This window comes from Penicillium nucicola (assembly GCF_028828085.1).
Source record: "Penicillium nucicola strain IBT 29836 chromosome Unknown utg000006l, whole genome shotgun sequence".
Taxonomy (NCBI): domain Eukaryota; kingdom Fungi; phylum Ascomycota; class Eurotiomycetes; order Eurotiales; family Aspergillaceae; genus Penicillium; species Penicillium nucicola.
In genome coordinates this window covers 1,000,386-1,012,671 of record NW_026643130.1, presented here as the reverse complement: position 1 = coordinate 1,012,671, position 12,286 = coordinate 1,000,386, and the positions used below count along the sequence as shown (strand labels likewise).

Sequence of the window (12,286 nt, the reverse complement as noted above, 5' to 3'; positions counted from 1 at the left end):
ATTTTCGTCGCGCTTAAGCCTGCGGCTCTGACTGGTTTAATAGGTCTTATGATCAACGTATGTGACCGTTTCGGATTTCGGGCATTTTTGGAGAAGAATAAGCTTGTGCAGGTACGAAATGTAGGAATGGGAGAGGGGGAAAAAAGCGATGCGGTGAACAGACCGACAATCTCGGCCCCCCGCTCAACTGACGTGGTTGAATTGCATGGAAGCCTGATATAGCCAGCTGGGCAGGGAGCACAGCGCCTATTTCAGGTCTACAGGGATGTGGATAGTGCTGACATGGAACTTCACATTGGGGTATCTGGTACAAAGGGGACTATTCACAATGTAATCCATTCATCGCCTTGACAGGGGACGTCTCCAGCACCCAATTGCCATCTTGCTCATGAGCGACTCCTCCACTGTGAGCAGCTCTCATCATCTTGTCGCTGGCAGGGGTCAGATCGCCCGTGTTGTGGTCCCAGATCCAGCCTTCCTTGAGCCACATCCATGACAGGTATGCCCGTAGCTCTTTATCTTGGGGCAGGACACACTTCCACTCAGCCACAAATCCTATTTCTGTCGCACCAGTTCCCTGCCAGTCAGAGGCTTTGCCACGCAATTCGTCGCGGCAGAAAATACGCCAGCTGTCGAGTGAATAGGCTCCAACTCCAGGCAAATGTGCAACCTCCCAGGCAACTCGTAGGTCTTCTTCGTTGATGCATTCGTCACGCCCAACATCTCGGCCGTCCAGTCTGCGCGGATAGTGTAGTTTGCGATATCTTTTGTTTTTGTGTGGGGGGTTTGTAAGCCATAGTTGTGCGAGTGCAATACACTTCCTTGCGCGCTGGTTTTGGAATCCCAAGCAACGAATGATCGACACAAATTCAGACTCGTCTGCTGCGGCCATCTCCTCGATTGTTGGATAGCGGCCAAAGACCTTGAACAGCACGGGAAGTGCAACTCCACCCCGTGTGCGATTGAGAAAGATAGTGGCAATAAGTAACCGGAAAGGGTCATGTGCAAGTTGTTCTTGAATGAGCCCGAAGGAGGGTCCATCAATTGGCGGGAATGGCAGACAGGATTCAGCACCAGGTAATGATGCTGGGAAATAAGGAGACAGCTTTGGGGGTTTGATTCGAGGGGCTTTGTTTGACTCTGGGTTGAGATGGGGCGTACTTTTCACAGGAGTTTGGGGATTCTCGTTTGTGGGCAGTGAGATACATTGAAGACTTTTCGAGGGGCTCTTGGGGATCGTGGGAAATGATATGACAGGAATTGACGGTTTTAGATCAGGCTCATCCCAATCAAAATCGCTAGGAGCATCACTCAAAGAAGAATCTGACAAGAACTCCAGAGGCAAATTGAACTCCTCGAGCAGTTGCCGAGCTTCGGGGGGAATAGACATAGTGTACAGCGAAGTGGTCGTGTCCAGTTTACTTTCAGGAGCTGTGGCCCGGAAGAAATACCTAGACTTAACCTCATCACCAGCAGTCACAGCTGGCAAATCATTGGTCCTCAAAAATCCACATCCCACAGATTTGGGTCAGCGGGCAGAGGAGGATGAGGGCTTCGAATCTCTGTAGAACTCTGTTGAGAGCTTGACATCCGGGTAGGCGTATTCATTTGCGAGACTGGGCGTTCAGCGCTGATATCCGATTGATGTTCCCTCCGACGGCGGTTTTCACGCCTACGCTGTTTTCTCCGAAGGTTCTTTTTCCTGTTGCTTTCTTTTTTGGTCCTCTCTCGATCCAAATATTCCTTCGACTTGGCAGATTCAGAAGGAGGATTCTCGGAAACAGGAGGGGTTGTTGCACCTCGTGCATTGTCATGGGAAGGTCGGTTGCGCACTTTACCCTCACCGCTCCCGGCCAATTCAATCCCACGTTCATGTTGTCTTGGGTTGGGAGAATGGCACCTCTTGTGCTTCTTGACCTCTTTTTTTCAAGAAGTGTATCGTCACTACAAATTTCCACGAGATATTTGATTGCCTTGGTAGGAGTATTTGTTGCGCTCCGTAGGTGTCGGACATTCTCGGTCACAACCTGGCCGTGAGCATGGCCAGGATAAGCTGAGCTCTCAGAGTGACATCTCTTGCGCTTCTTAGATGCGACGACTTCAACGTTATCTTTGCCGCTAGAAACATCCAAGATCGCAGACGTCCCATGAACATGGCGCCCTGCAGTGTCTGAGTGACGCTTCTTGTGCTTCTTCGAAGGTAGGATACCGATATCGTCCCTTCCCCAGGAAATTTTTGCAAGTTCCTTTGCAATCAACATGTGTTCGTGGCAGAGGGTCGATTCCTTCACGTGAAAGTTGTCCAGAGGCTCTTTCGCTTCGTCGTCAATCTCATTGCCAAAGCTCGAACCATCATCATCTGCGGTCACAATGCTGCGCTCAGCAAGATAAGTCTTTCGAACAAGCTCCATCAAGGCATCGACAGATCCATTGTCCATTGTAGCCGCGAAAGCCACGTTTCGTACCGAGTCGACGAATTGGCGCCTGGCTGATCGTAGGACAGGCTGGGCTTCCGTGGTCATAAAAGTGTGAGATGCAATGAATTGAAGCACCGCCATCTGGCTCTCCGCACTCACTGAGGCGAAGATCTTATCCTCGGGCGACTCTTCGGTTTCTTGAACCACAGGCTGGTCGAGACCTTGTTCATTTTCATGTGTTGCTTTGTCTGGGTTCGTGACGTCTAGGTCTCGGTTCTGGTCCTTCTCAGAAAGTCTGCTGGAATCCTTCTTAGATTTCTTGTGCTCTTTCTTAGACTTCTTCTTGGATTCCTTCTTGGAGACTTTATTGATATCTTTGTCCAGATCCATGGTGGCAAGGATCTTCCGAATCTTCGGCGAGGCTTTCAGCTTCAGATCCTTGATTTCATGGGAGGGAGAAGTAGGCGCGACAGAAATAGGCGGGGGAGTAGGGAAACGCAAAGACTCAGTCTCGATGCTGCGAGCACGACTAAGAGGAAGAGCAAGTGAGTCGTGCAAGTCGCTATTCCCAAGCAAGCTGGATGAGTTGGAGGCACTAATGCCTTCATCTTTGTCACGGCCAATTTCGCGGGTTGCTTCTTCCGAGAGGATGTCATCGATGGTTCGGCCGAAGAAGTCGTCATGGTCAAAAGACTGGGAGGGGGTGGTATGAGGCGAGGGGGAGGGGACAACAACAGAGATATTGCTTAGCCTCGCCATGTTGTGGCAAGACTGAGTCAAACTCTTATTTGAGAAATCTGGCTAAGAAAGCAAGCTCTCAAAGTTTGAAGACATGTCGCGATGAAGGATGGATTGTGGGTGCTGAGCTCTCAAAGTTGTCAACGGGGGCTGTGAAGGATTGAAGAAGAATTGAGCAGCCTGCAAGACACTAAAGATCAAATGCGCGATGTTTTCTCAACTTGTCGCGAGTTGTTTGTCAAATGCGGAGACGCGGGGATTGAGTTTAGATAAGGACGCGACGTGAGCTGACAGAAAACATACTGGAACAGATATGGGTGAGCGATTGAAACGGATGAGAAGACTCTCACGCGAAAGGAAAGGCAAAGAAAAGAGAGTCAAAGCAAAATTGAGAACAAACGTAGACGTATCGCATGAGGAAAGGAAGCTGCAGGAGCACGGACCACCCAAGTGCGATCTATACAAAACTCGAGGCTGGAGACATTCCACACTGCATATTTGGAAACACTGGTCTCTGATAGCTGATATTGATTCATTGAGTCTATCTCACTCGATCCATAGGTATGTTTCACATATTATATATGACAATCTATAACCAAAATGTACAGTGAATAGCCGTCTAAACAGAGTATCCAGCCGAGTTCAGCTGTCTCGGCTCACCAGCTGCGTCAAAAGTACCATTAGGCAAGATGCGGATAAGTTGAGCGGTGCTCTGGCCGGGAGCAACCCAAGTGACATTGTGGCCACGGGCCTCCATGAAAGCAACCGTCTCGTTATTATAAGCGTACTCAAAGCTGACCTGGTTGGGCACCAGCTGATCATGCAAACGAGGCTTCGACAAAGATTCTGCGGCCGAGAGGCCTTGATCGATGGAGTGGATGATGTTCTGTACAGTCGCAGTGATGATACGGCTGCCTCCTGCGGATCCGGCAACCAGGAAAAGACTACCGTCAGGTCGAGTCACTATAGCTGGTGTGATGGAGGATAGAGGCCGTTTGCCGGGTCGGACGTAGTTTGCCACAGATGGGATATACCCAAATTGGTTGGATGATCCGGGGATGGAGAAGTCTGTAAATGGTTAGTTGGGATCATTCACCCAAACGTAGAGATTGACTTGCCGTTCATCTCGTCGTTCATAATGATACCCGTTTCAGGAACCATGACATGACTGCCAAACAAGAGGTTGATTGTGGTAATGACTGAGATTGCAAGACCAGTGTGATCTGCGGCAGCGATGTGAGAAGTCCCAGGTCTGAGGCAAGATATTAGCCAGTTGTGAGAGTATCATGAGCGAAAGTGGGACATACGTATCCAGACTTTCGAGTCCGGATGGGTCATAAGCGGAAACATTTTGGGTCCGGATATCTGAGATCTTTGATCTGATCTCGTCAATCGTAGACTGGGCAAGCATCTCCGTTTCATATTCAGCCATACCCTCGACGAACAAAGGATCGCCCAAGTTGGATCTCTGCACTCTCTATTAGTGACATTCAACCACCTCAGCGAGGACACAGAGACACTCACCTCTCCATACCCAAATCGCATCGCCTCATCCATTCGATGAGTGCTCAGATGAACATCCTCCTCAGTCGAGAAGAAATCCTTATATGTCCCCAGGATCTTCAGGATACTCATAGCAACAATGCCACTAGACGGGGCAGAAGTACTGGTAACCTTGTACCCGCGATAGTCAATCTGCGAAGTATTCCGAATAGCAACAGTATAATTGCTCAAATCATCCAGCGTCATAGTTCCATTCTCACTCTGCAACGCATTAATCATAGTCTCGGCAATAGGTCCCGTGTAGAATGCATCCGGGCCCCGCTCCGCGATGGCCTCGAGAGTATCGGCATACCGACGCCGAGTAATAGTATCGCCGAGCCCGAGCCTGGTTCCATTGGGCGCAAAGTCAATGGCCCATGTTGGGTTCTTGGTTAGGAAATCTTCCCCGTCACCGACGGCCGATTTCATGTATTTGACCAGGTCTGCTGTAACGGGGAAGCCTTCGCGCGCAGTACGGATTGCGGGTTGGATAACTGTCGACCATGGAAGGGAACCGTATCTCTTATGGAGGTGTTCGAGGCCTCGGACTTCACCTGGTACGCCACTGAAGTAGTTTTTAGCATCGCTGATATCCACGTCCATATATGCGCTTCTTACCTGGCTAGACCACCATAGATAGAAGCCTCTTCATTATTTTTATACATATCCTCAAAGGCTGCGGCTGGGGCTGTCTCTCGGAAATCGATAAATTCATAGGTGCCATTTGGGGCCTTGACAAGCATGAAACCCCCGCCGCCAATCCCACTATGATACATTCCTGCAGTCGTTAGCTATGTATCTTGGGCAGCAGCTAGTAAGTTAAACTGTTGCGACTTACCAATAACGCCGATGCAAAATTCCGTTGCAACCAACTACCCAAGTTATCAGCAATGGCCCAAACAATCACGGGCCCAGATTGAGCCGCCTCGGCATGGACATCCTTAACTCACAGCATCGGCCGCATTTCCTCCCATCTTCAAAATATCAGTCCCATGCTTGGAACATATCGAGCTCTCACTAGCAACCGCTCCCAGCTTCCCGGGAGCAATATGGCCATGGGATCCATCGCTGCTTGAATCTCTCTCAGAAAGTTCCAGCGGAGATGTAAATGCTCTGGGTAAATGCGTCACAACTAATAGCAGCGACAGAATTGCCAGAAAGCCTAATCTCATCGGCTGCAACATATTCACTGGAATGCTTAACCGATTTCTCTGCTGAACAGGATACGGCGCGACAGTTATTTTCGCGGACACGGCTGGCGAGACCAGCAAAGGCTGCGGCAAAGTCCCGTCAATATATAAGTTTCTTTGACAATGAGGGGAAATGCAGCTTTGAGAGGGGAAAAGAGAGCTATTCACCTGTTTCTCCACATCTTGCCCGCTGATCTCGCAGGGGTGTTGCATGTCAGTCTCGGAGAAGACCCAGATTCGTTCAAGCGCGTGTAGAACCAGTCCCAGATCAAGCTACAAGACAAAATGGAAATGGAGTTTGAACACCGGTCTCAAGGTTGGCGGTGTGACCTGCTGGCAAGGGATATCTACACCAAACCCCGCTGATAAGCGGGCTGGAGATAGACTTTCTTGATTGTTAATGACTCCACGCCTCTTATCTTGGCTGAACTTGCAAGTTACAATATAAGTGACTACAGTGACTACAGTGACTACGCGTTTGGTTTCGGGAACCAGCCTTCCGGGTGGCTTTTTGCTGCCTGCACTGCAGTCTTGTAATATATGGCAGGGTTTCGTCCCTGGGATCCACGGCTTAGATACGGAAGGATCTCGGGATATCATGACTCAGCACTCTGAGCCGCCTTCTTAATCCACGCGATAGTATCATTCCACTCTTGCGGAATTTCGTCCAACGCTTCCAGAGTGGCCATGACCAGCCGGCGGCCCCAGTCGCGCACGTACCACCGATTGCACAAAAGATGCATAGCGAGTCCGTAATGAAGAAACAAAATGCGAGCCATCCACTCGTCATTCTGAAGAAGGGAGCAGAACTCGTCGCTCAGGAATAGAGGCCATGCTATGATACCGCCATGTGGTCCAATCTTGGGCCATGGCTCGATGGCTTGATATAGAAGCTGCCACGTGCCTCGATAAGTGTCCTTGTTCAAGTCTTCTTTTGCATCGATCGTAGATCCTAGCTGGTCGAGCGATGTAACGATGTCTCTGGTGTGAAAGTCAGCTATTCATATCCTGCAGACTGTGTACTATTCAAACATACTCATGAAGACGGAAGAGTTTCTGATGATCTTCTGGAGGGGCACTGTCACTGTACCATGTTAGCTTCACATCTTTTCAGGTCGATGCCAACGAAAAAAGATATCTTACTTGGAATGCTTCCCACCCTGCAGACTTTCCTGTGTCTCAGTAACACACAGCAATCCTGCCAGCTGGTCACTACCACCAGCGGCGTGGATTCGATTGAAAATCATAGCCGGTCCAGATATCAAGTTTCGAACTTCGAGTATTACTGACACCGGGTTCTGGGGTTGATTATCGAGGGAGATGGCCTTGAATCCCAAGGCGAGGAGGAGAATGAAGATTGAAGCCACGAATGCGGGCTCAAAGTCTGGCTGTGAGAGGTCTGTGACAACTTTCCCTAGCCCAGAGCATGCCTGGCCTTGGTAATTGAGGGCAGTGTCCAGCCACGAAGCTCGGTTTTCTTCTTCAACAGAGGCAAGATGTAAGGCGGAGAGGGCAAGAAGGCTATCGAGAAGATATGGACATGATGAAGCCATGCGGGGAATACTCATCGACAGATGGTATGCAGAAAGGCCATCCTGAGATAACGTGTGATATGTTGAAGTGAGATATTGATGGAACAATCTTGTCTCCATCATGCGCGTTGGCAATGGGCGATCTTCCACTGATGTTGGACCTCCACCTTCCGACCCATCCGGAGCTTGAGGACTGTCACCCTCACTACCAGAGGGAGGATAGCTGCACTCCAATTTGCGTCTTCTGCACAGAGTGCATTTTGGAACACCTTCATCGCACTGCAGATGATGTCAGACTTGAGATTTGGAGAATCAACGCGTGCCCAAGCAGACAATTGAACAGCATCTCGACATTGGAGCGATACAGTTGGGATATCATCAATGATCGTGGGTCTAGCTGGTTTAGGAGAGTAAGTCTATTGCGGTACCGACCTTAACGTGTCTCCTTTTGCATTCCAGGCACCCCTTCCTGGATTTTTTGTGACTCCGACGGGATGGCATTGATGGCATCTGCCATTCAGGGACAGAGTCAATCCAGATATGGAAAAAGATGAAGCGGCTCGAGAAATCCACACTGCCGACCTCGGCCCTGCTTTTCTGGGGGATCTGCTGCATCTGATCGCGTGTGATTGGTCCGGGCTGCCTCGCTGCTTATGTAAACGACGCGCTATCCAAATCTGGAAAAAGAGTGAACGAGCCACAATAAACACATGAAAGAATACTTCATGAGCTGGAGTTATTCTCAATCTTCTAATACTAAGATTCATGATAAAGAGGCGTCTTGCTTAAATCATCACGAGCAACCAAAACTTCGACAGACATACAATAAATAAATTATAAGCAAAGAAGCTTTCGTTAAATGCAATTTTCAAAGCAGCAGTATACTACTTATATAATCCTAAAATAAGCGCCATGTCTATTTTCTCAATCCATCCAACCCCATCGTAATCAAAACTCCACTTGGAACCGTTTACTGGTTCTTATACGCTCACCATACAGCCAAAAGATGACAGGCAGCCCGCAAAGCAGCAGAGCAATAAAACCAAGTAACGAGTTCCCCCAGCCCAGTCCGAGTGTTTGGTACATTTTCGGGCCAGCAAGGGGGAGCATTGCACCGGCCAGTGAACGGAACACCGTATTGGCAGCCATAGCGGAGGCAGCATAGAGCGTGAATGCGTCGACTAGGTAGGTACTGACAGTCATCTGTAGACAGAGATTAGCAACAAGCACCACAAGACAAATTGAAAATTCTCCAAAAAGGGCATGGACCAGGAAAGCAACGTACGAAGGAAATCAGCATGCCAACTCCGAGAAATGAAGTCCCAATGATAGGTACAATCCAATGCGTATGATAATACGCCGACCAGCCATACATGAAAAGCGACGCGGGGACAAACAAGGACCCCGGGATCATCGGCGGGAGACGGTATTCTGGTTTTCTGACGCCGCTCTTGGCTGATAGGTAATTGAGTAGACGGTCAGAGGTAAGTCCCAAGACTACAAGGCCGACGATTGACCCGATTCCAATTCCTAGGTAGGTTAGACCGACGATTCCCTGGGAAAATCCATAGTTCTCTTCGAATACTGGTGTAATGGTTGTGAATAGGAGATAGAGATATCCGTAGATCACGCCGACGTAGAGAGAGAGCAGGAAGACGATGGGCGACATGAAGAGCATTTTCGTTGGGCGAATGATTGAAAAAAGGAACAGTTCTCGAGGTGGGCGATCACTTTCTAGAGCCGAGCGTAGGTTCATATTTCCTGTTTCTTTTTGGAGTCTTTTTGTCTTCTTGGCTAGGATTGTTGGGGCGTAGGACTCGCGAATGGTGAATATCGATATGATTGAGACTGCACCGCTCTAAAGAAGAGTCAGACAAGATCCATCATCACCTTTAAATCTGGTAATCCTGATTGTATCAACTTACAGCCATAGCCAAAACCCAAAAAGTCCACCTCCAGCCTTTAGCCTGTGCCAAGAAAGCTCCAGCTTCACAAAGTCAGCATTTCATTCCGGGTAATCCCCCATCGTTTGTCTATATGTGAAGGTGGAACATACCAATAGGACCAATCACAGGCCCAATTAACGGCCCAATGGCCCAAGCCGCCATAGCACCACCCCTTTTCTCCTGCGGAAACATATCGGCAATAGAACCAGCCCCAATAGTCAGTGGACAACTACCCGCAAAGCCAGCAAAGAACCGAAACACAACGAGACTGCCAATCTCCGGCGCAACAGCACACGCAATCGTCCAAATCACATAGAGAACATTGCAGCCGTGGTAGATGTACTGTCGACCATACATCTCAGACAAAGGTGCCAGCAGTAGAGGTCCGAAACAATAACCCAGCAAATACACTGACACCACAAAAGCTGATAATTCGGTACTCGTGACGCCGAAGTCTTTGATTAGTCGTGGGACGCCTGGTGCGAACATCGAGGAGCCGAGAGGTCTATAAGTTGTATGATGAATATGGTAAGTCTATGAGCTATACGAGGACCGTTTGGGGAGGACAGTACGTGAGTAAGGTAATCAAGGCAATCGATAATGTCGCTCTCAGCTTTTTCTTCGATGTCCAGTTGAGTGGGTTCTCGGGGTCATCTGGTCCATCCCAGGTGACGATGTTAGGGTCAAGGTCTGTCTTTTCTTCGCTGGCAACTTGTATAGGCGGCCCTTTCTCCAGGTCGGAGTCTTGTTTCGTCTCGTCTAGTGCGATCTGTTTTTCATCGTCGCGGTGGATTTCCCGAGAGCTGGCTCTTGGTGTCGACCCGTCGACGGAGGAGGTATCTGCTCGGCAATATTTAGTTCTTGTTGATATTCTGGGGCTTTGCGCTGGTCCATTCGCCAATATCGCTTGTTTCATGCCGAGACATGAGTGAAAGGAAACAGAAATTCAGCCTTACTCGCGCTATTCATATTGAAGAAAACGTCGCAGTCCCAATAATTGGACTCGATCCGCGCTTTTCACACAGATATTCGAATGCACTTGGTTTGCTTCTATTGTCAGGAGTCCAATGCGCTCTTGGGTTATAGGTGGACAAAATGTCGAATCTGCGGACCTCAAAAAAAACACCCCCGAGACGGAGTCTTATATGGGAAGAGGGGTCTAAGCCACCGAAGCAGACAACCATGAAGCGCACTAGCTTCGGAGTTTAGCCCGCCGGTGCATGCATATGCATAAAACCCCCGGGATCGATGAAACGGTCTACAACTTTCAGCCCGAGTGTCCGCTGGCGATTTGGGCTATTCTAGGATACGCTACTACCTCGCATTGTTCAATCTATAGCTTACAGTGAAAGGAACACAAGAGCCCGACTCTTGTATAGAAAGGGGGAAGACAACATGATCGATTCCGGTTAGGGACATCAGGGGGTTCGTTGAAGAGGCCCGAGCCTTGCATAATTTTTCATACTGTTAGATGCGTATGTTGTTTTTGATATCGGCTGAGCTTATCTTCGAGATACAGACGATCTTGAACAAATAGACACTACAGATAAGTTATATTGTATAGTCCTGGGTCTCCATTATTCCGATTTGTGGGGAGAGCTGGAGTTATCCCCGCCCTCGGCATTCGGCTCACGGTTATTTCCGGTGCAAGTGTATACACATCTGCATAACAGTAATGGGCGTCTTACTGCTTACTTCCAAGCCTCGTGATTATCTCTTGGTACTGCAGCCAAGGTTGGTAAGGCCACAATTCAAGCCTCAAAGTTAGTTATTCACCTATGATTGGTCGATTCGTTTGATTTCGGCACGGAAAGGCCGACTTGGTGGTTCGACTCAGGTTGTAAGTTAAGTCTAGGGCTACTTACTATTCTAGGTAGTTCTTCTGAATGTCTCGGCGCCGTTTAATAATCGTATATGGCATACATCTATATACATTAAACATCACAACGAAAAAGAAACACCATGACTGTCAGCACAGGCATTACCTGCTTCGTTAGTAAACATATCGAAAACTCCGAAATCAAGATCTAAATCCGCATCTCGTGCCCCATTCCACGTGGAAGGATCATGACTATACTCCTGTCCAGCAGTCATAGCCATAGTCGCAGTCGCAGTCTCCAAACTCCGAGCAATACTAACAAGAGGATGAACAGGTTGATTCATCACTGGCGACAAACGCAGAATCCGAACCAGTCGATGGAGATAACCGGGGATATCCTCGCCTTGCATATCACACGCCATAGGTGTCTGCTGACGTGACACTTTTACCAGGCAGACACAGGCGAATGCAATCATTGTCCCGATGTATGGCGGGAGTTTCTCAAGCCATGATTCTTTGCTATTGGTGGTGTCAGTGTCGGTGTCATCCACTATACAGCAAATGATGGCAAGCGCACTTTTCATTGCGCTGTTGACGAATGTGTTCACATTCGTAGCAGGTCCGGTAGTTTGTTTGATTCCATGCGACGGAGACACCAATTGCGACGATGATCCCCGGAAAACATGCGAGAATAGATATAACTTTGCAGAATGGAAATAGAGGTCGAAGGCACGACGTGAGAATCCTGCTGGCTTCGGGAAAGAGAGCATACTGAGCCACTCCTCGCGCCATCCGTCATAGCTTATATTCAACCGAGACAATTCATCTGGTCGTTGGGAAATGACGTGGCATTCGATGTCTGCGCCGAACATGTCGAAGACACGGCTGCTTATGGACCATAATTCCACCTGACTGATCATGTTCAGGTCAGATGGGGATGTGAAATAACTCTGTAGGAAATCGCGGGGTCGGCGCAGTGACTTGAAATCTCGCGTTAGGGGTGGTCGACCGTGGATGAGGGAGCAGTGGTGGTCGCATATATAGACGAGCCAGTAGAGTCTGGTGCGGTCGTAGCAAGCACGTTTTGTATGCGGCATTTTAG

At 49.0% G+C, this 12,286-nt stretch overlaps 6 protein-coding genes across 6 annotated transcripts; all 6 read right to left on the bottom strand.

Annotated features, from left to right (window-relative positions):
- Positions 1–319: 319 nt before the first annotated feature.
- Positions 320–1,390, bottom strand: N7511_006389 (uncharacterized protein; the record flags this gene model as incomplete). The annotated part of the gene is made up of 1 exon (XM_057128766.1): positions 320–1,390. One exon carries the CDS (start codon positions 1,388–1,390, stop codon positions 320–322), a length of 1,071 nt encoding a protein of 356 aa, XP_056983322.1.
- Positions 1,391–1,604: 214 nt separating this feature from the next.
- Positions 1,605–3,176, bottom strand: N7511_006388 (uncharacterized protein; the record flags this gene model as incomplete). Its single annotated transcript, XM_057128765.1, has 1 exon — positions 1,605–3,176. One exon carries the CDS (start codon positions 3,174–3,176, stop codon positions 1,605–1,607), a length of 1,572 nt encoding a protein of 523 aa, XP_056983321.1.
- A 598-nt stretch (positions 3,177–3,774) lies between these two features.
- Positions 3,775–5,881, bottom strand: N7511_006387 (gamma-glutamyltransferase; the record flags this gene model as incomplete). Its single annotated transcript, XM_057128764.1, has 7 exons — positions 3,775–4,223; positions 4,301–4,407; positions 4,463–4,623; positions 4,680–5,262; positions 5,316–5,475; positions 5,536–5,569; positions 5,648–5,881. The coding sequence occupies 7 exons, from the start codon at positions 5,879–5,881 to the stop codon at positions 3,775–3,777; spliced, it is 1,728 nt and encodes a 575-aa protein (XP_056983320.1).
- A 602-nt stretch (positions 5,882–6,483) lies between these two features.
- Positions 6,484–7,440, bottom strand: N7511_006386 (uncharacterized protein; the record flags this gene model as incomplete). Its single annotated transcript, XM_057128763.1, has 2 exons — positions 6,484–6,868; positions 7,031–7,440. 2 exons carry the CDS (start codon positions 7,438–7,440, stop codon positions 6,484–6,486), a joined length of 795 nt encoding a protein of 264 aa, XP_056983319.1.
- A 927-nt stretch (positions 7,441–8,367) lies between these two features.
- Positions 8,368–10,334, bottom strand: N7511_006385 (MFS transporter; the record flags this gene model as incomplete). The annotated part of the gene is made up of 6 exons (XM_057128762.1): positions 8,368–8,622; positions 8,705–9,277; positions 9,345–9,406; positions 9,476–9,870; positions 9,938–10,205; positions 10,322–10,334. 6 exons carry the CDS (start codon positions 10,332–10,334, stop codon positions 8,368–8,370), a joined length of 1,566 nt encoding a protein of 521 aa, XP_056983318.1.
- Positions 10,335–11,306: 972 nt separating this feature from the next.
- N7511_006384 (fungal specific transcription factor domain-containing protein) lies at positions 11,307–12,281 on the bottom strand (the record flags this gene model as incomplete). Its single annotated transcript, XM_057128761.1, has 1 exon — positions 11,307–12,281. The coding sequence occupies one exon, from the start codon at positions 12,279–12,281 to the stop codon at positions 11,307–11,309; it is 975 nt and encodes a 324-aa protein (XP_056983317.1).
- Positions 12,282–12,286: the final 5 nt, after the last annotated feature.